General features: G+C 42.8%; 1 protein-coding gene and 1 pseudogene across 2 annotated transcripts; both read left to right on the forward strand.

Annotated features, from left to right (window-relative positions):
* The first annotated feature begins 7,107 nt into the window (after positions 1–7,107).
* Positions 7,108–7,933, forward strand: LOC133053536 (chromodomain Y-like protein; annotated as a pseudogene).
* Positions 7,934–21,019: 13,086 nt separating this feature from the next.
* LOC133053581 (chromodomain Y-like protein) lies at positions 21,020–22,654 on the forward strand. Of its 2 annotated transcripts, XM_061138131.1 has the most exons (2): positions 21,020–21,708; positions 21,775–22,654. In XM_061138131.1, exons 1-2 carry the CDS (start codon positions 21,020–21,022, stop codon positions 22,652–22,654), a joined length of 1,569 nt encoding a protein of 522 aa, XP_060994114.1. The 2 variants fall into 2 exon arrangements, with proteins under 2 accessions (XP_060994114.1, XP_060994113.1); XM_061138130.1 differs by having other exon boundaries at positions 21,020–22,654.
* Positions 22,655–23,419: the final 765 nt, after the last annotated feature.

The following is a 23,419-nucleotide window of genomic DNA, read 5'->3' on the forward strand; positions in this document are numbered from 1 at the left end:
TGTAAGCAAAAGACAAAGACTGGCTGAATGGATACAAAACAAGGCCCCTAACAACAATATTATACAGTAATTAGCCTCCAACTAATAAAAATAAATGGAAAAATTATATATATATATATATATATATATATATATATATGCCATCTGCAAGAGACCCACATCAAAACAAGGGACCCACACAGACTAAAAGTGAAGGACTGGAAAAAAATATTTCATGAAAATGGAGACCAAAAGAAAGCAGGAGTCACAATACTCATAACAGATAGAATAGACTTTAAAATAAAGGCTGTGAAAAGAGACAGAGACAGACACTACATAATGATCAAAGGATCAATCTGAGAACAAGATATAACAATTATAAATATATATGCACCCAACATAGGAGCACTACAATATGTAAGGCAAACGCTAATGAGTATGAAAGAGGAAATTAATAGTAACACAGTAATAGAGGGAGAATTTAATACCCCACTCACAACTATGGATAGATCAATTAAACAGAAAATTAACAAGGAAACACAAACTTTAAATGACACAATGGACCAGCTAGACCTAATTGATATCTATAGGACATTTCACCCCAAAATAATCAGCTTCACATTTTTACTCAAGTGCACACGGAACCTTCTCCAGAATAGATCAAATCATTGACCATAAATCTAGCCTGGGTAAATTAAAAAAAAATTGAAATCATTCCATTCATCTCTTCTGACCACAGTGCAGTAAGCTTAGATCTCAATTACAGGAAAAAAAATTATTAAAAATTCAAGCATATGAAGGCTAAATAACAAACTTCTGAATAACCAACAAATCATAGAAGGAATCAAAAAAGAAATCAAACTGTGCATAGAGATGAACGAAAATGAAAACACAACAACCCAAAACCTATGGGACCCTGTAAAAGCAATGCTAACAGGAAGGTTCATAGCATTACAGGCTTACCTGAAGAAACAAGAAAAAAGTCAAATAAATAACCTAACTCTACACCTAAAGCAACTAGAGAAGGAAGAAATGAAGAACCCCAGGGTTAGTAGAAGGAAAGAAATCTTAAAAATAGGGCATAAAAAAAAAAAAAAAAAAAAAAAAAAAAAACTAACTAAAGAGACCATAGAAAAATCAACAAAGGTAAAAGCTGGTATCTTGAAAAAAATAAACAAAATTGGCAAACCATTAGCAAGACTCATTAAGAAACAAAGTGAGAAGAACCAAATAACAAAATTAGAAATGAAAATGGAGAGACCACAACAGACAACACTGAAATACAATGGATCATAAGAGACTACTGCCAGCAGCTATATGCCAATAAAATGGGCAACTTGGAAGAAACAGACAAATTCTTAGAAAAGTATAACTTTCCAAAACTGAACCAGAAAGAAATAGAAGATCTTAACCGTCCCATCACAAGGACAAAAATCGAAACTGTAATCAGAAATCTTCCAACAAACAAAAGCCCAGGACCAGATGGCTTCACAGCTGAATTCTACCAAAAGTTTAGAGAAGAGCTAATACCTATCTTACTCAAACTCTTCCGGAAAATTGCAGAAGAATGTAAACTTCAAAACTCATTCCATGAGGCCAAAATCACCCTAATTCCAAAACCAGAAAAAGATGCCACCAAAAAAAGAAAACTATAGGCCAATATCACTGATGAACATAGATTGAAAAATCCTTTACAAAATTTTAGCAAACAAAATCCATCAACATATCAAAAAAATCATACATCATGAACAAGTGGGCTTTATCCAAGGAATGCAAGGATTCTTTAACATCTGCAAATCAATCACTGTAATATACCACATTAACAAATTGAAAGATAAAAAAATAATATGACTATCTCAATAGAGGCAGAAAAAGCCTTTGACAAAATTCAACATCTGTTTATGATAAAAACTCTCCAGAAAGCAGGAATAGAAGGAACACACCTCAACATAATAAAAGGTATATATGACAAACCCACAGCAAACATTACCCTCAATATTGAAAGCATTTCCCCTAAAATCAGGAACAAGACAAGGGAGCCCATTCTCACCACTACTATTCAACATAGGTTTGGAAGTGCTGGGCACAGCAATCAGAGCAGAAAAAGAAGTAAAAGGAATCCAGATAGGAAAAGAAGAAGTGAATCTCTCGCTGTTTGCAGATGACATGATGTCTACATAGAAAACCCTAAAGACTCTACTAGAAAATTACCAGAGCTAATCAACGAATATAGTAAAGTTGCAGGATATAAAATTAACACAAAGAAATCCCTTGCACTCATCTACACTAACAATGAGAAAACAGAAAGAGAAATTAAGGAAACAATATCACTCACCATGGCAAAAAAAAAAAAGAATAAAATACTTAGGAGTCTATCTACCTAAAGAAACGAAAGACCTATATATAGAAAACTGCAAAACACTGAAGAAAGAAATCAAAGAGGACATAAACAGATGGAGAAATAAACCGTGTTCATGGATTGGAAGAATCAACAGTGTCAAAATGACTATACTACCCAAAGCAATCTATAGATTCAATGCAATCCCTATCAAATTACCAACGGTATTTTTCACAAAACTAAAACAAATAATTTCATAATTTGCATGGAAATACAGAAACCTCGAATAGCCAGATTGATCTTGAGAAAGAAAAAATGGAACTGGAGGAATCAACCTGTCTGACTTCAGACTCTACTGTTCACTCTTGCCATCTGTTCTTTGACCACTTCCAATTTGCCTTGATTCATGGACCTAACATTCCAGGTTCCTATGCAATATTGCTCTTTACAGTGTTGGACCTTGCTTCTATCTCCAGTCCCATCAAAAACTGGATGTTGGTTTTTCTTTGGCACCATCCCTTCATTCTTTCTGGAGTTATTTCTCCACTGATCTCCAGTAGCATGTTGGGCACCTACCGACCGGGGGAGTTCACCTCTCAGAGTCTTAACTTTTTGCCTTTTCAAACTGTTCATGGAGTTCTCAAGGCAAAAAAAAAAAAAAAAAAAAACACTGAAATGGTTTGCCATTCCCTTTTCCAGTGGGCCACGTTCTGTCAGACGTTTCCACTATGACCCAAGCATCTTGGGTGGCTCCAGACGGCATGGCTTACTTTCATTGAATTAGACAATACTGTGGTTCATGTGATCTGATTGGCTAGTTGTCTGTGATTGCGGTTTCAGTCTGTCTGCCTTCTGACGCCCTCTCAGCGCCTACCATCTTGCTTGGGTTGAATAGCAAGTATGGACCCTGATTTAAGGAATCCTGATGGGAAAAAAAATTACCAGCAAGAATGCCAACTACCACTCACCAAGAAAAAAATCAGAAAGATTCATACCTTAGCTTCAATTTCTCTTAAGGAGAAATTCCATTATTTTCTTCTATTTATGATATAGATCTCTGAGATTTCATTTTGCTTTTTTATATTCCTTACCTATATGAGTAACTGAAAAATATGCTTTTCATAGAAGCCAATGATTATTTTATTTTTAGATGATCTTGGGATAGGCAACCAAAGATGTTGACTTTAACTTGCAATCAAGATTTTCTTTCTTTTCTTTTTTTTTTTTTTTGAGGGAATTGTTTCTGCAAGTCCAGAATTTATTAAGATTTAAAACCTTAAAAATTATGTTTCTTCTTGGTTCCACTATTCAGGTTGTCCTGGAGAAGGAAATGGGTACCCAACCCAATATCCTAGCCTAGAAAAGCCCATGGACAGAGGAGCCTGGTGGGCTGTAGTCCATGAGGTTGCAAAGAGTCAAGCATGATTCGGTGACTAAGATGTACACCCATGCAGGTTGTATTATTCAGAAACAATCCTTTACTACTGAATGCAAGTGAGTAGAATCAGAAGCTAAAGTAGATGTGAGTTGTCATAATTTTTTCCATTTGGAAAGGAGCATCTATCAAAGCTCATCAAACAGGTCAATCTAAAATTAAAATCTCAAAACGATTTGTAAACTGAAAAAAAAAAAAAAAAAAAAAAACTCCCAGAAGAATTTAAAATAAACTCTCATAGACATTTCTAAAAAAGAAAAATCAAGGAAAACAGAAGAACAGTATCTTCACAGACAGTGAGACTGAGATGAACAGAGCACAGACTGAAATTTCAGTGTGATTGGAGAAATGAAACTTAAAGGAACAATGTGAAGGTTGAGAAAATGATAGAATACAGAATCCTAAAAGTTTATTTATCCTGAAGAACTTGCTTCCTGTCGCATGGCTTAGCTGGCGAATGACAATTTTCTCTGGCTAGAGCAAAGTAGAGGGTGCATGAGGAATATAAATGACTGCTGGAGAAAGTTTAGAATACTGGCTCATGTGTAGTTGAGAAATCACATAGATTTTTGGCCAGTGGGGGGCAATTATGACAACAAATGTGGCTGAATCTATGCATGTAAGTGGTAAAATTAGTGTAACTGAGATGCAGATAGGGTATGTTGGGATAGAAAATGAAATAGTCAAGAATGACTACTACTGTCAATAACAGGAGAGAATGTGTTGCTAATGTTGTTCAATCACTTATTCATGTCCATCCCTTTGCCACCCCATGGCCTGTGTCCCATCAGTCTTAGCTTCCCTATCTCCCAGAATTTGTTCAGACTCATATCCATAGAGTTGGTGATACTATAACCCTTTCAGCATCTGCTACCCACTTCTCCTTTTACCTTCAATCTTTCCCAGTATCAGGGCATTCTCTAATGAGACAGCACTTTGCATCAGGTGGCCAAAGGAGGAAAGAACACTGAAAGATAACAAAGGTGTTTCCAAGGAAATCTCTCGAAACCGTCTAAGATATAGGTGCAGAAAACGCCTTTGGCAAAATTCAGCACCCGTTTATGATAAAAGCTGTAGAAGAAGTGGGAACAGAGAGAATCTTCTTCAACTTAATAAAGGCCATGTATGGATAAAACCACTGTTTTCATGCTTCTCATAGGTAAAAACTTAAACATGCTGCCTAAGTTCATGAAAAAAAAACAAAGTTGCCAACTCTTACCTCTGTTAATCAACATAATCTTGTGACTTCTAGCTACAGTAATCAGTGAAGAAGAAGAAGAAAGTAACTACCAGAAAACTGGAAAAGAAGGGGTAAAACTGTTACTGTTTGCAAACATATATTACTCTGCCAGAGGATCATAAGACGCGACCAGAAAATTAATAGACATAGTCAATGACTTTAGGGAAGTTTCTGGATACAAAATAAACACAAAGAAATCTCCTACACATAACAACAGAAAACCAAAAACAAAAATTAAGGAAACAATTTAATTCACCATTGTAACAAGAAAAATGCAATCTCTGGGAATGAACCTGCCTAAGCAGAGAAAAAACTTGTGCACAGAAAAGAACCAGGTATGGATAAAACAAATGAAAGATGACACAAATGGAACTAGAACAAATATGTTCACAATTCGTATGGAAATACAAAAAACTTTGAATCGCCAAAGCAATCTTGAGAAAGAAGAAAGAAACTGGGGGAGTCAACCTGCCTGACTTCAGTCTCTACTACAAAGCCACAGTCATCAAGAGAGTGTGGTGCTGGCACAAACACAGAAATATAGATCAATGGAACAAAATAGAAAGCCCAGAAATAAATCCACACACCTATGGACACTTTATCTTTGACAAAGGAGGAAATAACATACAATGGAGAAAAGACAACCTCTTTAACAAGTGGTGCTGGGAAAATTGGTCAATCACTTAGAAAAGAATGAAACTAGAACACTTTCTAACACCATACACAAAGATAAACTCAAAACGGATTAAAGAGCTAAATGTAAGACTAGAAGCTATAAACCTCCTAGAGGAAAACATAGGCAAAGCACTCTCCATCATAACCACAGCAGGATCCTCTATGACCCACCTCCCAGCATATTGGAAATGAAAGCAAAAATAAACAAGTGAGACCTAATTAAAGCTAAAAGCTTTTGCACAACAAAGGCAACTATAAGCAAGGTGAAAGAAAGACTTCAGAATGGGAGAAAATAATAGCAAATGAATCAACAAAGAATTAATCTTAAAAATATACCAGGAACGCCTCCAGCTCAATTTTAGAAACATAAAAGACCCAATCAAACACTGAGCCAAAGAACTAAACAGACATTTGTCCAAAGAAGACATACAGATGGCTAACAAACACATGAAAAGATGCTCAACCTCACTCATTATCAGAGAAATGCAAATCAAAACCATGCCAGTCAGAATGGCTGCTATCCAAAAGTCTACAAACAATAAATGCTGGGGAATGGACTTACTGACCTCATAATCATAAGGGTGTGGTCCCCTACATATAGTGGTATTCAGGGACTCTGGAGCAGACCACTGGGAGTCTTCAAAATGACCAGGGTTGCCTCACTGGCCCTGCCAAGAGCGGGGAGCCATGGTCTCCGTGGATATGTATGAGGTTGAAAGGATCATTGACAAGAGGTAAAACAAGAAAAGGAAGATGGAGTATTTGGTTTGGTGGAAAGGCTACGGCAGGGAGGATGCCACATGGGAGCCAGATCAGCACCTAGTGAGCTGCGAGGAGTGCATCCAAGACTTCAATCAGCACCACACCGGGAAGCAGAAGGAGGGCAACCTCACTAGAGCCAAGCAGACCACCCCAAACAACGGCCAGAATCAGATCTCCAGATCCACCAACAGCAGCTTCTCCAAGGCCGCCCCCAAGGCCCTAGTGGTGGACAAGGAGCATGAGGCCAAGAGCACACCACTGTTTACCACCAGCCAGAATTTCCAGAAGAGCTCCATGCAGGGCCAGGCCACCTACAAGAACATGGACCTGGCCTGGTTGGGCAACAGGATTCTCGTGCCCAAGAGCCCCATAAAGAGTGGGACTGTGCTGGACAGCTTTCAGGACGAGAGCCCCAAGAATGCAGACCCCATGGAGCAGGGGCCAGAAGACACAGCGGCCCCAGAGGCGGCGGCCGAGAAGCGGATCAGGGACCTATTGAGCCCGGGGGGAGAGCCGGTGATGATGGGGAGCCGGCCTGGATACACCAATTGTTGCCACGGGCGTCGGGCCCCGTGAAGGCCGCCATGGCCACACGGCTGGCCATGAAAGGGAATGGCACGTCCAATTTGGTGGACGCGCTGATGGCCAATTGCATGAGCCCCCTGCAGACGTTAAGTCATGGGCGTGAAAGCTGGGAAGAAGAAGTTCATGAAGGACAGGCGAGACCAGCCCTTTGACAAGCAGCTGCGCTTCAGTGTGCGGCAGAGGGAGAGCACCTACTGGTACCAGGACATCGTGGTCCAGAAGCAGGATGGCTTCACCCACATCCTGCTGTCCACCAAGTAATCCGAGAATAACTCGCTGAACCCGGAGGTGATGAAGGAGCTGCAGAGCGCGCTGAGCATGGCCAACGCCGACGACAGCAACCTGGTGTTGCCCAGCGCCATGGGCAGTGTCTTCTGCTGCGGCCTGGACTTCCTCTACTTCATCCAGCGCCTGCCTGATGACCGCAAGAGGGAGAGCGCCAGAATGGCTGAGGCCATCAGAAACTTCATGAACAGCTTCATCCAGTTCAAGAAGCCTATTGTCGTAGCTGTGAATGGCCCAGCCATTGGGCTAGGAGCATCCATCCTGCCTCTCTGTGATGTGGTCTGGGCCAACGAAGGCATGGTTCCAGACACCCTTTACCACCTTCGGACAGAGTCCAGACGGCTCTTCCACCGTCATGTTCCCCAAGATTATGGGAGGAGCTTCTGCCAACGAAATGCTGTTCAGAGGGCGGAAGCTAACAGCACAGGAGGCATGCGGCAAAAGGCTGGTCTCCCAGGTGTTCTGGCCTGGGACCTTCACCCAGGAAGTCATGGTTCGCATCAAGGAGCTCGCCTCTTGCAACCGCGTCGTGCTGGAGGAATCCAAGGCCCTTGTGCGCTGCAACATGAGGCTGGAGCTGGAGCGGGCCAATGAGCGGGAGTGTGAGGTGCTCAAGAAGATATGGGACTTTTGAACTCTGTGGGAGAATGTGAGGGTGGGATATTTCAAAAGAACTGCACGTATACTATCTATGGTGAAACAGATCACCAGCCCAGGTGGGATGCATGAGACAAGTGCTCGGGCCGGGTGCACTGGGAAGACCCAGAGGAATCGGGTGGAAAGGGAGGTGGGAGGGGGGATTGGGATGGGGAATATGTGTAAATCTATGGCTGATTCATATCAATGTATGACAAAACCCACTGAAATGTTTTGAAGTAATTAGCCTCCAAATAATAATAATAAAAAAAAAAATAAGTTAAAAAAAAAAAAAAAGAAGAAGAAGAAGATATAGGACTCCGCGCAGGGCATGGACTACAGGCTCAAGTACAGGAAGAGCAAGGTCGACGATTTCTGACTGTCCGGCCACCCGACCTCACCAGGGCGCGCCGTGCCGGACCTCACGGCCTGGGCCAGGCTCCTACTGAGCTCCCTCTGGGAAGCAGGACTTGAGACAGACAAGCTATTTATTGCCAAGGAGTTCTGAGGTACTGTAGCTTTAAAATAAATAACTACAAAACTCCTTTGTTGAAACGTCATTGGTTTATACTTAATATACACGAGTATAAAAGTATAATGGTGAGCTCTGGCCTGCTCCTTGAGGCTCTCATTCTTGTCATCGTCGGCTAGGAATGTGTATATATAAAGATATTTTCTAGGATTAGGTGTCAGAAAAGTCTGAAACAATGTGTGTTTATCTTTTTCTTTTCCTTCTAAAAGAAAAGAAAGGGGTGATAGCAAGCCTCGCCATCCCTGCTGCAAATCGAAATATGGAAAGATCTGAGATGTGCCTTATCTCTAAAAGGTCCAAAGCCTCCAAGGTAGAAAATTCTAAATCAAATGGAAGACTTATCTTTTAGGATGAGTACTTCTGGCTAAACACCCTCTGATGGACATACCCAAAAGTAAAATATGCCTCGGATTCATGCTGAAATATCAATTGATTGTTCCCTGTTGTTCAAAGTCTGATTCTTACCCAGTTAACAGGAAGAAACCACTCTCGCTAACAGAAAGCATCTTTTGCAGTATTAGTGAATCACTGACTAGCTTCAGTATGGTAGCTTAAGTTATAAGTTAATCTTAGCAGGTTTATAATTAGGTTTTCTGACCCTTTTGAAAAATAAATACATGAGTGCTTCTTGTGGCTAGGTGAGCTCTACTACTTTATATAGAGTTTTGGTTTTCTCTTTGCAGATGTGATTGATGTATTACACCAAAAATGGAAAGAATTTGCATGCTTATAAACTGTGCTTTTTAGGTTCACTTAGAATGTACTTTATTGAACAAGTTAAAATTCTTTTGGCATACTATTCAATTCAGAAACTCCTTTTAAAGAGAACTACCTTATTATTTCGACATTTCATGTTCTCAGTCTCTGCTTTCACATCTACACACCATAACAAGGAGAGGATCCTATGTGAGAGTGCCTTGTGGACATAGATGTCTGCATTCCTGCCAGTGCTGGGGACGTTTCCAGAAGCCTGTCTCCTGGCAGGTTTCTGAGCTTGCAATCATATGGAATGGATGAAGAGTGAAATAAAATCAAAACGTTATTTCAGTACAGTTTTGAAGTTTCTACTTGGAACCGACCACAGCCTGGCCTTGCTGAGAGCTTACAGAATGTAAATCTGCCTTTACTTGGACGGGTTGGTGCAGTAGTTTTGCATCCATATGACCTACTTTTTGCGTTCTGTAGTTTGAAGTATATATAAACTGTACAATCAATCAAGTTTCTATAGAATACACATTCACCTGTGAAAACTAGTTAAATCAATTGAATATTTCTTAACACACACACACACTCACACACTCACACACACACACAGACACAAGACCAAATGACTAAAGTGACTGGGAAGCCAAAAGACTCTAGCACAATTCAGAAACAACCGGCTCCTTATGCAGTACGACAAGATGAAGACGTCTTATCAACTGAGGTCGAAAAGAAGTGTCAAGGTGAGTGAACCCACCCAAGCTCACCCTGCCCATTGACAGGGCCCCTAAGACACCTTCCCCTTTCCTTGTCTTGCACATGCCACCTCTTGGTCACACTCCTTCTACTGAAACCATCAGTCCCAAACAGCAATACACTCTTCCCCAAGTTAATGCCATTCTTTGCTCCTTCTCTTGTTTTCTCCAGGTTGCCAGGGTACCTGTGAGGGCAAATAAGCACATTCAACCAAAGCTGAGCAAGAAGGCTTTTCAAATAGCTCCCACCTCAGAGAACCCTAACAATATCAGAGGTTCAAACCTCTGGAGCCAGTGTTCCAAGGCGAATCAAGAGCTGAATCAGAACCAAATGGAAGAGGCCCAAGAGATCATGGAGACCCCTGCCATTCCTGCTGGACAACTGCATAGCCAGTGACTTCAGAACATGGCTAGAGACATGAGAATTCTTCCAGGGTCTCACTGCTTCAAAGTGGCCAACAGTACAGTCATTGAGTCTTCTACCAATAGCACCCACCAACATTAATAATGACATTTAAATAAAATCAACCCGGTGTGAAATTATGTGTGTCTCTGAGCTCTCTGAGCTTTCTGTGTGGGGCAGAAAGGGCAGAGAAAGGAAAAGTATGTGCAGAGGGAGGGGCATGGTTCCTGTGCAGTTGGAGATGGGAAGAGAAGGTCCAGTTAGCTTGAAAGCATGGGGCTGTCCTGTGCTCAGACTGAGCCCCAATGATACCCTTCCCATGGGGGAAGAGGAGGAGGATGTGGTGTTTCTGTATGTGAGTGCAAGGCTGGGAATTTAGCTGGGGAGCTCTGTCAAGGACGGTTGGGCAGGAGGGGGTGGGCATGGTATGCAATGCTGGTATCAAAAAAGCACCAAAGTATTTGCCCCTAGACAATCTCTAACTCCTGACACTGAGACAAAAAGGAAAGAAAAAAAGCCTTTAAAATTTTTAATGTATTTCTTCTATTTGTAGAAGCTAGTAAGTTTTATTGTGTAATATCTAATTCATGACCCAGCTTAAAACATGAAGCTAGATTTTGCACTGCATTTGTCTAAAGATGTGTTGGTATGTCCTTGTCTCTGCATAATATTGTTTAGGTTAATTTGTAAATGAGCTCTATTTATTTGCTTTAAAGAAGAATAAGCGCTTACAAATCAAATAATTCTAAATGAAACAATAAATTCCAGGTTCAGGTGAACTGAGTTATATTCAGTATTGAATACCTGATAAGAATGTTTGTTCAGTCACCTATCTGATACAGACATGTCTTAGAGTAATTAACATCAACTAAAATATTTTTTCTACCTAGGTTTAATATAAGTTAAATATTATATCTGTTTCCACTTTGTCAACAAGGCAATTACCTCGAGTGAAAAAATTTTCTAAAAATTGGAAAAAAGATACGAGTTTTTATATAAACTCTAACAAATAATTTTTCTTTAGGAATACCCGTTTACAATTGTCTCTCCAGATTGACATAAGTCAGATTTCTAAGGGATGTGCTAAACTAAGTATTAAAAGTCTATTAATTAGGACATTTCCAAATATATTAAATGTTTAAAACATTTCCCACTAAACACTGATTTCCTTTTACAGAACAACTAAAGAGATGTGGGACTACAAGTAAATAGTGCTTGATGCCATCCTAAAATGTTACAAAGTGAATAAATAAAACAAAGAAAAAACAAGGGATTTAAACATTATCACTGGTATTTATGCTCACCAGTCTCTAAAATGCTCTTACAAATGTTAGCTCTTTGTTGGTAAAGGAAAGCAGGAAGTATACTTTCAGTAAATTTAACAGAGGTATCAAGAATATTAAAAAAGAGTTTGGCATGATCGGGATTTTCTAAAATTGGATTAAAACTAGTTAGATAAATAGATTTTGTTAGGAAGGACATGGCCAAAACAAAAAACTGGGTAGAGTCCATTTGGTCCAAAGGGGGCGGAGCTCACGTTCACTAGAACTTGATTGTGATATATCAGCAAGCTAAAGGATACACCCATCAACATTGACTAAATCTGACCCAACGTTTGAAATGCTTTTAATTGACCCTTATGATAAAACATTTTAAAACATATTCTTTTAAAATTCTTTGAACCACTAGCTAAGTTTGGGATGCTTCAGAGGGCCCCTGAAGCCTCCCAAAAGGCTATTATACTATCTGAGTTCATTTGACATGTTAAATGGCATGGGAATGATTGTTGGAAGGGCGCTAAATCTTCTCAGTTTGTACTGTATGGTTGTTATTACTTACATAGATAACCTAAAAATTATGGAAAATTCATGAAAATTGATATGTCCTGGTAACATGCTGTCAGTTACAGTTTTAATTATCATGTTCAAGTGTTACAGCTCACAATAATGACCAGGCTACTTTGTCAATTACCCTGTATGGTTTGACTCTCATACCTTTAGAAAAATACCTCTAGTTCAAGATTTATAAGAAAAAAAAAGCAAAAAACTTATCTAAGATTAACGAAATAAAATGCTGTTTGTTTGCTCTCGGCTAAATTGGTAACAGACTGAAATATAGTCTGCTCTCTTTGTGAAGCGAAAAATGTTTTCTTAGAATAAATCTATCAATAACAGATTATACATTTCTTTGCCTTTAAGTGGTTTATATTGGTTTTAACTTTGTTATTTTAGTAAAATAAATAAGTGTTATTTAAAGTTATTGTACATGTCAAAGCTCATTCTTCTTCTATCCAAAATAACCCCTCACTGTTAGACTTGTGTTATCCTAATGTTTTAAACCTGACAGTGCCCCTGCACACACTTCTAAATCTTTTCAAGTCTTTTGCACAGGGTTCATATCAAACATAGACAGGTATATTTAATTCATTGTATGGATGATATCCAAATAGTACATCCCAATCAGGCATACCTACAATCAGTGCTGCATGATCTAACAGAGGCGTTACAGTATAGAGGCCTACAAATTGCCCACAAGTAAACCCCCAGGTTACTTATCTAGGGCAAGGTCTATATTCTAAAATGGCGACTCATGTTCCCTTACAATTAAAAAAAAGTTCATGTGGTGACATTAAGTGATTATCAAAATTTGCTAGGAGATATTAACTGGATTAGGCTTTAGGTAAAATTCATTACTGCTGAATTAAAGCCCTTGTTTAATGTCTTACAAGGTACCTCTGACCCAGCTTCCGAAAAGAACCTGATCCCTGGAGCTCGAAAAGCCCTTGATAAAGTAACAGCTGCTGTGTCTATAGTCATGTAAATAGGATTGATACAAGTAAAGTGTGGCAGCTTTTGTGCTTGCCTACTCCTACAGCTCCGACTGGTGTATTAATGCAATCAGGACCCCTGGAATGGATACATCTTCCAGCTACAGACAAGAAGATAGTGGCTTATGACCCAGCTTTAGTAGCAACACTAATTGTAAAATGCAGAAAAAGGATGATACATTCGTTTGGTAACAATCCTCCTGAGATTATAATTTCATACAATAAAATAACAATTAAATGTTTTCCTGCAGTTTAACAAAGACTGGCAAATTGCCTTAGGACATTATGTAGGGCAAGTTTCCTTGCCCACATCATTTGCCCTCTCACTCTTCATTAAATTTCATGGCTGATGACCCAGTCTTTTTCCAAAAAAAAAAAAGATGTCAAGCCTCTCCTATACCAAAGGCTGTCAATAATTTTACAGATGAGTCTTCCAATGGAAAAGCTTCCATAGTTACAGAAACTCAAACTAAAAGTGTTATATGCCCAGGAAACCTCAGCCCCAAAGCCTCAACTGACTGCCGTCGTAGTGGCCTTTGTTATGTTCCCCAAAGAAGAGTTTATCATATACTCTGACTCACAGTATGTTATCACACTATTTTCTCATATTGAGACAGCTGTGCTGCCTAAAAATAAAACCACCATCTTTCACTTACTGTCTAAGTTGCAACAACCAATATAGATTCCAAATAAAACCTTTGATATCAGGCATATTCGAGCTCACTTGAGTCTACAAGGGCCCTTAAGTCGTGTAAAGGATTTAGCTGATGCTCTTACTAAATCGATTGCAACTGACACTGTTATTGATGATCGAGCCTCACACGCCCTACATCATCAAAACGCAACTGCTTTCAAATATCAGTTTCACATTCCCCGAGAGTCAGCTCGAGAAATAGTTCACTCCTGTACACACTGCCCTACTTTTCTACCTACCTTAGCATTCAGATTATATTCTCCAGGACTATTGCCAAATATGCTCTGGCAGGTAGATTTAGCCCATGTTCCATCCTTTGATCGCCTTTGGAGGCGATCCTTTGTTCCTGTAACCGTGGACACTTTCTCTCATGTGATTATAACTACAGCCAGGACGGGTGAAGTCTTTCAAGATATAACTATACAAGTAGAGTTCCCCTCACCAGGTGTTAGAGCGTGCCGTCTTTGTACTACATAATCTTAATGCTGATTTGTTGGGTCACACTGCCATGTTTTGGCATTGGACCCCAGAACAAAGGGTCATGAAACCTTTAGTCAGGTGGAAGGATGTCCTTTCAGGACAATGGAAGGGGCCTGACCCACTGATAACCAGCGGCCGATGGTATGCTTTTATCATTCCTCAAGATGCAGAGTCAACCATTCCGATTTCTGACAGGCTGATCCAGTGTGTCTCAATTCCCCGAGGACCCGATGCCTCTGCTTTCTCGGCCAAAAAGGAAAAAGGGGGCCTCCCCCTCCTCCAGCATGGAAACTCCAAAAAATCAAGCACAGACAGCACCAGAAGCTCCAGATGAATATCCACATGAACCTCCCACTATGCAGATATCACGGCTGTCCTTGAGAGACCACACACGATCTATCCCCGTGCCCCATAGAAAATGCCCAACACGAACCACCTGACAGGCTGCTCTCCCGACCTGGGGACAAATCATGGACGTCTGTCACCCAGCTCAAGACATATCTGTGTCGACAAGACATGCTCCTACTCCTGAAAAGGTTTTCATAGCTATCCTTGCTCTGCTTGCTTGTCAGGTAAATGCCTCTTCAGCCACACCTGGGGTATATTAGGCCAACTTCACTAACCCCCTTCCATTCCAGGTCGTTACTTGCACCAATAGGCCATGCAGATCCACACAACTCGACCCCATCCTTTGGGCGGATGGTACACTTCATATTTTTAGGATAAGTATCCTATCAAACTCAATTACACTTTCTGGGGACTCACTGATGATCTCCCTTTATGTTTTCATTTCCCATATAATAGAAGTCTAATCATGCCCCTAAAGGAAGGTACATCCTTTAGGAGCTTCTAAAAAGGGAATTATCACTGAGTCGCCACTAAAATTTACCAAACAAAATTCAAAACGACTAGTTTGGGCATCACAATCAGTTTGTCCCTGCCATGTTATCTTTTCCTTTAAACAACCAGACACATTGGCAGCCTGAACTATGGAAAGCACTTGCCGCCACCTCCGAGATCACAGTAATTAGACCTAAAATTGCTAGTACCTTTTCTGCATTAGCTTGTTTGCCCTCTCCCTGTTTTCCTTTTCACTAATAATTCTAATGATGCACAGATATTTGCTGATTATACTGGAGGTCCAACCATAGTTACTTGTAAAGAATGTATGCTATCCTCTTGCCTCAGCCCCCGATTTAAGGTTGGCTTGTTTGTGGTTTTGCAACACCCTCCATATCTTATGGTTGCTGGTAATGTTACTATTCCTTGGTGTGACAATTCTGGTTTAGCTGTGCTTCAACAATGACAAGATCTTATGAGGGCTAAGCATTTAGTAGATGTACTTATCTTGGCAACCTCTGCCTTGATAGCCGCAATTGCCTCCATTACAGTGGCAGTAGTAGCTCTAACCCAACAAGTGCATACAGCTCAATTTGTTAATAACATCTCCAGAAATGTGTCCCTGACTTTAGCATCTCAAGAAATCATAGATAGTAAACTAGAGATGGAAGTAGATACTTTGGAAGAAGCTGTAATGCACATAGGAGCTGAATTGCAAGCATTAATAGTAAAATTAGCTCTGTCTTGCCACGCTGATTGTCGATGGATCTGTATCACTCCCTAGCAAGTTAATGAAACAGACTATAATTGGGAATGGATTAAAAGTCATATCACAGGAATTTGGAATAGCTCCAGCATAAGCTTAGATTTAGAAAACGTATGTAGACAAATCCAAGCCCTAGAGCATTCCAGACTAGACTTCACTGCTGCCGGAACAGCAACTAATCATTTCAATATCCTCTCAAGCTTGGTGACAGGCAAAACTTTGTCTCCGGGCTAATAAGCTGTGTTGATATGGATGCCATGGCCTTACTAGTAATACTTTTTCTTCCTTGTCTTTTTCAAAGTCTACTGCACAGCATTCAAAGTGTTGCGACTGAACTTCATCTTGCTGTCCTAGGAAATAAACGGGGAGATGTCAGGAGCCGGCGAGAGAAACGCAGCCCGTGACACGGTCTGGGCTCAAGGAGCTGGCACGCACAGTTGTGGGGACCCCCAGGACCACTCCACACGCAAATCATCCCGACCTCTGGGGGTTTCTCGGGATTGCCCCACAACCCACGCCCAGGCCTTCGGCCTTTCATCTTCTGATGCTTGGCGTTCTTTGAGGTTCCCAAAACACGAGTCTGACTCTTACCTAAAATTCCTCTTCGAAACCTTTGCATGGCAGCAACACAGTCCATGGGGGCCCACGGGTTCTAATAAACAGGTCTATCTACCCCATAAGCAAAAGTCAATAGAGTCCATTATGAGATTGGGAAGAATGCTTAGGGTGTGATCAGGAGGGAATTCATGAGAACTTTGACCTTTAGCATTACATACCAGAGCTAAGTCAGCCCGGGGATCAGCTTCACAAGATAATGTTTGTAGATGGCTTTTCACAGTTGACTAGCTGCTGCCCTTGAATTGTTGAAAAGTTACGTGTAGGTATGGACTGATCTGGAAAGTTATTTCTGATGTCACCCAGGATTATGCACCTGGTACAATCTTATCATTGCCCCTTCCTTAAAGGTCTTTAAAGGATTATTGATTTTAGGGTACATAAGCACTGATGTAAAAGAATAAAATAGTCTTGATTCTGCACTCAACCAAGACTCGACTCGGTTTTCTATACTTTGCAGACACTGCTTATCCTAAAGGAACATCTGGACTTCACCAGGCCTGCGTCCCCGAAGCTGATAAGAAAGGAAATACAGAAAACAAAGCATAGATATGCAATGGTAAAGAGGAAGATGAACATTTATATATATTAAAGATTCACCCTAAGGGGAAAATAAGTGTAGGAAAGGCAAAGAAAAGAATCGATATAGAAAAAATGCACTAGTTTTAATAAATAAGTAAATAAATGTATAATAAGCGGGGGAAATGGAAGAAGACAATAAAAAGTAGAAAATAAAACTCTACAGAGCAGCAAAAGACCAACTTAGAGACAAAGTTCTAAAACAAAAATAAAGTGAAATAAACGTCATTAAGTTGGCACAGTGAACAAAGGAACCCGAGTGTTTATCTACAAGTATAAAACTAACTAAAGCACTAACCGGAATACAAAACTAGTCCTAGGTTCTAGGTGGGCAGTAAGGCAGTTAAAATAAATCTAACAAATATGTTGAGAGGAAAAAAATGAACAGATATACAGTCTTAAACAGTGGGAGATAAAATCATTTATACAGGTAAAGTTTAACTACAAAGGGGCGGGAAATACAGTACGAAAAATAAACAAAGGAGTAAATGTAGATAACAAAATTAGGAGGATTAAAAATTGTCAAGTTAAACTTAGAAGAAGACTGAGGAAAATAAAAGAAAAAAAGTTCTACAGAACTGCAAAAGCTGAACGTACAAGAAACGTTTTATAGCAGGAGTGAAGAAGATGAAACACACACACACAGGAAAAAAGCTCCAAAGCTTCATTTGATTCCGTAGTGAAATTAACAATGACAACTACTGCAGTTGTGGTGAGGGCGGAAAGAAAGAAAACAAATAAATCCCAAAGAATCTACAGAGCAAATCAAAAGAGAGGAAGAACATACGTTTATCTTGAGTCACTGCTGTCAGAGTCCTTTCCTTCACTTGTATTCACAGGCCACCTCACCTCCCTCGGCTACCCGTCATCGGTGTGCTGATCTCTGGACCTGGTGTGGGGGCACCTTACATTCTAATCTGGTCCCACTCCTATGTGTTCTTGCCTGCAAAGTCCACAGCCATCAGAACTGCTGCGTTTTGTTTCGTTGTGGTTGTTGTTGGTTGATTGGTTGGTTTGCAGGAGGGATCTCTCAATGACTTGTTTATCTATTGCTTAGACACAGAGTCTTCCTAGGTGATCGTGTGGGTTTAATCTGCAGTTTGTACACCTGGTAGGGAGGTTCTGGGCCTTCTTCCTTAGCTACACTGCTGCTGAGTTTCATGGGGGTTTCACGTCCATTTCTGCATGTGGTTTGTCCACTGGGGTTTGCTCCTGAGGTTGCCTTGGAGTCCTTGGGTTTGCCCCTTTGAGGACCAGGTGTGGAGGTGGTGCAGCAGATTGGGTCACAGAGGTTCTGGCAAGCGCCGCGTGCTCAGGGGCTTGGCAATAAGGACAGCGGCTAATATAGTGCTCTAGAAGGGCATGGCAATCCGTATTGGCCAATACGCTCCAGGATTCTTGCATGGAGAATCCCCTCCCTGGCAGAGAATCCTGCCACAGTCTCCAGGGTAGAAAGGAATCTGACAATCCTGAAGCGAAACTGAGAGCAAAGACGGACGAGTACTTGGACCGTGGCAGCTCTGCCTGAGTGAGAGTTGAGCATGAAGGCAACACAGTTGCTTGGCTTTCAGGGACCCTGGCAGTGCCAAGTGTACAGAGACTTGGACTACCTCCACTGCAGGAATTAAGGCCCTGTCTGAATTTTTCTTTGAGCCTATTGTAGCTGGCAATCTGAAGGCCTCTTTGGCTAGTCTTTCTCCATAGACACATGCATTCAGGCCCTTCGAGGGCTTTTCTGTCTGGGGTCCGTCACTGTTGTTCAGCGTGTCAGGCACATAGTGGGACCCCCCACGCTGGGGTCCTACTCTGTCATTTGGAGCATCAGGTACTTAAAGGCGCTCCCTGGGTGGAGTCTTACTCTGTAGTTCAGTGATTCAAGTGCTTCATGGGACCAACCTCTCTTTTATTCAGCTGTGATGCAGGCGTGTGGGGAGACAGAGGCTGTCCCGATGGCTCCACCCCCTACACATGACTCAGCAGTGTCACCTTCCTCCCATGGCCACCTGGCTTACCTGCACAGGCTTTTCCCACACGATCTCCTCATTTGAGCATCCCCTCAATTTGTCTCTAACCAGTAGGCAGCAGACCATGGCCAGGGATTTCTTCACAATCTCTAGGAACCATCTGCTTCCTGCTGCACCTTCTACAGGACCTGTGTCCCTCTCTGGGGTGTGAATGACTGTGGAAAGGACTGTCTCATTCTCATCCCTTCTAGGCTGCCACAGATGTGCTGTTTCACTCTCAGCCTTAAGTGTTTCTCCTCTGATGCAGACAGTTGCTCCCATGTGGAGATCGGACACCTACTTCAGGTCTCCCACCCCCTGAGGGCAGGCCCAATCCTACTAACACGCATGTCTCCTCCCCCCACCCCCTAGTTATTGCATCCTCCTGATTGTTTGCGGTTCCATCTACTATTTTCCTCTGTTCAGGCAGTCCTGTCTACTCTCAGCTGAGGTTCTGCAAGCACTTGTGTCTGAAGGTCTATTCCTGATGGATCCGTGGAGAGAGATGTACTCCCTGTACCCCTCCCCCTCCACCATCTTGTGCTTCTCAACTTTTTGACTGGTAGAAATAAGACTGCTCTGAACATTGAGGCTTGTCCTAGGTGACTAAGCAGCCAGTGCACACCAGGAAGACAGCACCTCATGGAAACCACAGGGAATCCCACTATGTCAACAAAGACTGTCCCCCAAGGGTACATCTAAGGCTGGCTGACCATGCTACCCCATTAGGAACAAAGGGACTGTGCTGAAGCACACAACTTATTCCCCTATCCTCCAGCACCAACAACCTCAATGAGAGACCTTGGGAACTAGATGGGTAGGCATGATTACACAGGGTTTCCTCCAAGAGGCTGGAAGCTTGTGGCAGCTATTCATGGAAATGAATTCCACCATGGTCTCAACAGTGAGGAGACACCCAAAGGAGCTTCTGCCAGGAAAACAGGATAAGAAGAAATTTGTGAGGGTGCATGTTGAGAAGCACTGTGCACATGAGGCTCACACACCACTGGGCAAGCTGCACCCCTTCCTTCCTGGGAATACTAGTCAGTCGCAGGTGGTGATTTCCTTCTTGGGGTCATCCAGCACAACCCAAAGCGTGCATTTGTCTGCCTCATCCACATTACCATGTTAAAACTGAAGCCTGGGTATTACATCTGGGGAGGTGACAATTAGTCCTCGAATTGAAACAAGACAGTGCCAAGTAGCGCCAGAGCAAGTGTATGTATTCAGTGCATACTGAATATTGTGTATTCTCACAGTTGAGGACGGGGCTTTTAGACTGGAGACTAGAAAACTGAGGAGAGCTAGATGAAGACTGAGAAAAGGAGGTGGGATGGAAAAGGTTTCTCATAAGTGGCCCAGAATTGAATGGCCTTCAAGGTTCATTTCCTCCTACCAGTTGTAGGATGAAAGGGAAATTATTCTCAGTTCCACAGCCTAATTATCATGGATGGATTTGAGGCAAGAAAACGAAAAGTAGTTAATAATGTAACGTGAGACAGCCTCGAAGGAAAGGCTGAAACCCGGTTGTGGGGCAAGGTTTGGAGGAGACACACTCTCCCTGACATGTGGCCCATCTGTGTTGGTGTAGAGAGATGAGGATGGCAGGTGAGTTTGGGGGGCTCTTTGGGATGATGAAAAATGCCTCATTTCTGCCAGCAAATCAACTGAACTGCTCTGCATCCAACATCACAGGTTTCAGGATGAGGCTTTGTGATGCTAAGGCTGGGGGAAGGCTGCCATTGGCTGGGGAATGGACTTACTGACGTCATAATCATAAGGGTGTGGTCCCCTACATATAGGGGTGTTCAGGGGCTCTGGAGCAGACCACTGGGAGTCTTCAAAATGACCAGGGTTGCCTCACTGGCCCAGCCCAGAGGGGGCAGCCATGGCCTCCGAGGAGCTGTATGACGTTGAAAGGGTCATTGACAAGAGGCAAAACAAGAAAGGGAAGACGGAGTATGTGGTACAGTGGAAAGGCTATGGCAGGGAGGATGCCACATGGGAGCCAGAGCAGCACCTGGTGAACTGCGAGGAGTGCATCCACGACTTTAACCGGCAGCACACCGGGAAGCAGAAGGAGGGCACCCTCACTAGAGCCAAGCGGACCTCCCCAAACAATGGCCAGAATCAGATCTCCAGATCCATCAACAGCAGCTTCTCCAAGGCCGCCCCCAAGGCCCTAGTGGTGGACAAGGAGCACGAGGCCAAGAGCAGCCCGCCGTTTACTGCCAGCCAGAAGTTCCAGGAGAGCTCCGCACGGGGCCTGGCCACCTACAAGTACATGGACCTGGCCCAGTTGGGCAACAGGATTCTCGTGCCCAAGAGCCCCATAAAGAGTGGGACTGTGCTGGACAGCTTTCAGGACGAGAGCCCCGAGAATCCGGACCCCATGAAGCAGGGGCCGGAAGACACAGCAGCCCCAGAGGCGGCAGCCGAGAAGCAGATCGGGGACCTACTGAGCCCGGGGGCAGAGCCGGTGATGATGGGGAGCCGGCCCTGGATACACCCATTGTTGCCACGGGCGTCGGGCCCCGTGAAGGCCGCCATGGCCACAGGGCTGGCCATGAAAGGGAATGGCACGTCCGATTTGGTGGACGCACTTCCAGTCAACTGCACAAGTCCCCTGCAGACGTCAGTCATGGGCATGAAAGCTGGGAAGAAGAAGTTCATGAAGGACAGGCAAGATCAGCCCTTTAACAAGCAGCTGCGCTTCAGCGTGCGGCAGAGGGAGAGCACCTACAGGTACCGGGACATTGTTGTCCGGAAGCAGGACGGCTTCACCCACATCCTGCTGTCCACCAAGTCATCCGAGAACAACTCGCTGAACCCGGAGGTGATGAAGGAGCTGCAGAGAGCGCTGAGCATGGCCAACGCCGACGACAGCAAGCTGGTGTTGCTCAGCGCCGTGGGCAGTGTCTTCTGCTGCGGCCTGGACTTCCTCTACTTCATCCGGCGCCTGCCAGATAACCGCAAGAGGGAGAGCGCCAGAATGGCTGAGGCCATCAGAAACTTCGTGAACACCTTCATCCAGTTCAAGAAGCCTATTGTCGTAGCTGTGAATGGCCCGGCCATTGGGCTAGGAGCATCCATCCTGCCTCTCTGTGATGTGGTCTGGGCCAACGAAAAGGCATGGTTCCAGACGCCCTATACCACCTTCGGACAGAGTCCAGACGGCTGTTCCACCGTCATGTTCCCCAAGATTATGGGAGGAGCTTCTGCCAACGAAATGCTGTTCAGAGGGCGGAAGCTAACAGCACAGGAGGCGTGCAGCAAAGGGCTGGTCTCCCAGGTGTTCTGGCCTGGGACCTTCACCCAGGAAGTCATGGTTCGCATCCAGGAGCTCGCCTCTTGCAACCGTGTCGTGCTGGAGGAATCCAAGGCCCTTGTGCGCTGCAACATGAGGCTGGAGCTGGAGCGGGCCAATGAGCGGGAGTGTGAGGTGCTCAAGAAGTTATGGGGCTCCGCGCAGGGCATTGACTCCATGCGCAAGTACCTGAAGTGCAAGACCGACGATTTCTGACTGTCCAGCCGCCCGACCTCACCAGGGCATGCGGTGCCAGACCTCACGACCTGGGCCAGGCTCCTACCGAGCTCCCTCTGGGAAGCAGGACTTGAGACAGACAAGCTATTTATTGCCAAGGAGTTCTGAGGTACTGTAGCTTTAAAATAAATAACTAAAAAAACTCCTTTGTTGAAACGTCATTGGTTTATACTTAATACACACGAGTATAAAAGTATAATGGTGAGCTCTGGCCTGCTCCTTGAGGCTCTCATTCTTGTCATCTTCAGCTAGGAATGTGTATATATAAAGATATTTTCTAGGATTAGGTGTCAGAAAAGTCTGAAACAATGTGTGTTAATCTTTTTGTTTGTTTGTTTTTTCCTTTTAAATGAAAAGAAAGGGGTGATAGCAAGCCTCGCCATCCCTGCTGCAAATCGAAATATGGAAAGATCTGAGATGTGCCTTATCTCTAAAAGGTCCAAAGCCTGCGAGATAGAAAATTCTAAATCAAATGGAAGACTTGTCTTTTAGGATGAGTACTTCTGGCTAAAAACCCACTGATGGACATACCCCAAAATAAAATATGCCTCAGATTCATGCTGAAATATCAATTGATTGTTCCCTGTTGTTCAAAGTCTGATTCTTACCCAGTTAACAGGAAGAAACCACTCTCGCTAACAGAAAGCATCTTTTGCAGTATTAGTGAATCACTGACTAGCTTCAGTATGGTAGCTTAAGTTATAAGTTAATCTTAGCAGGTTTATAATTAGGTTTTCTGACCCT

Source organism: Dama dama, chromosome Y, assembly GCF_033118175.1.
Source record: "Dama dama isolate Ldn47 chromosome Y, ASM3311817v1, whole genome shotgun sequence".
NCBI classification, from domain to species: Eukaryota; Metazoa; Chordata; class Mammalia; order Artiodactyla; family Cervidae; genus Dama; species Dama dama.

Coding starts and splice junctions, on each gene's coding strand:
- LOC133053581 (XM_061138130.1), top strand. CDS start 21,020: ATGGCCTCCGAGGAGCTGTATGACGTTGAAAGGGTCATTGACAAGAGG.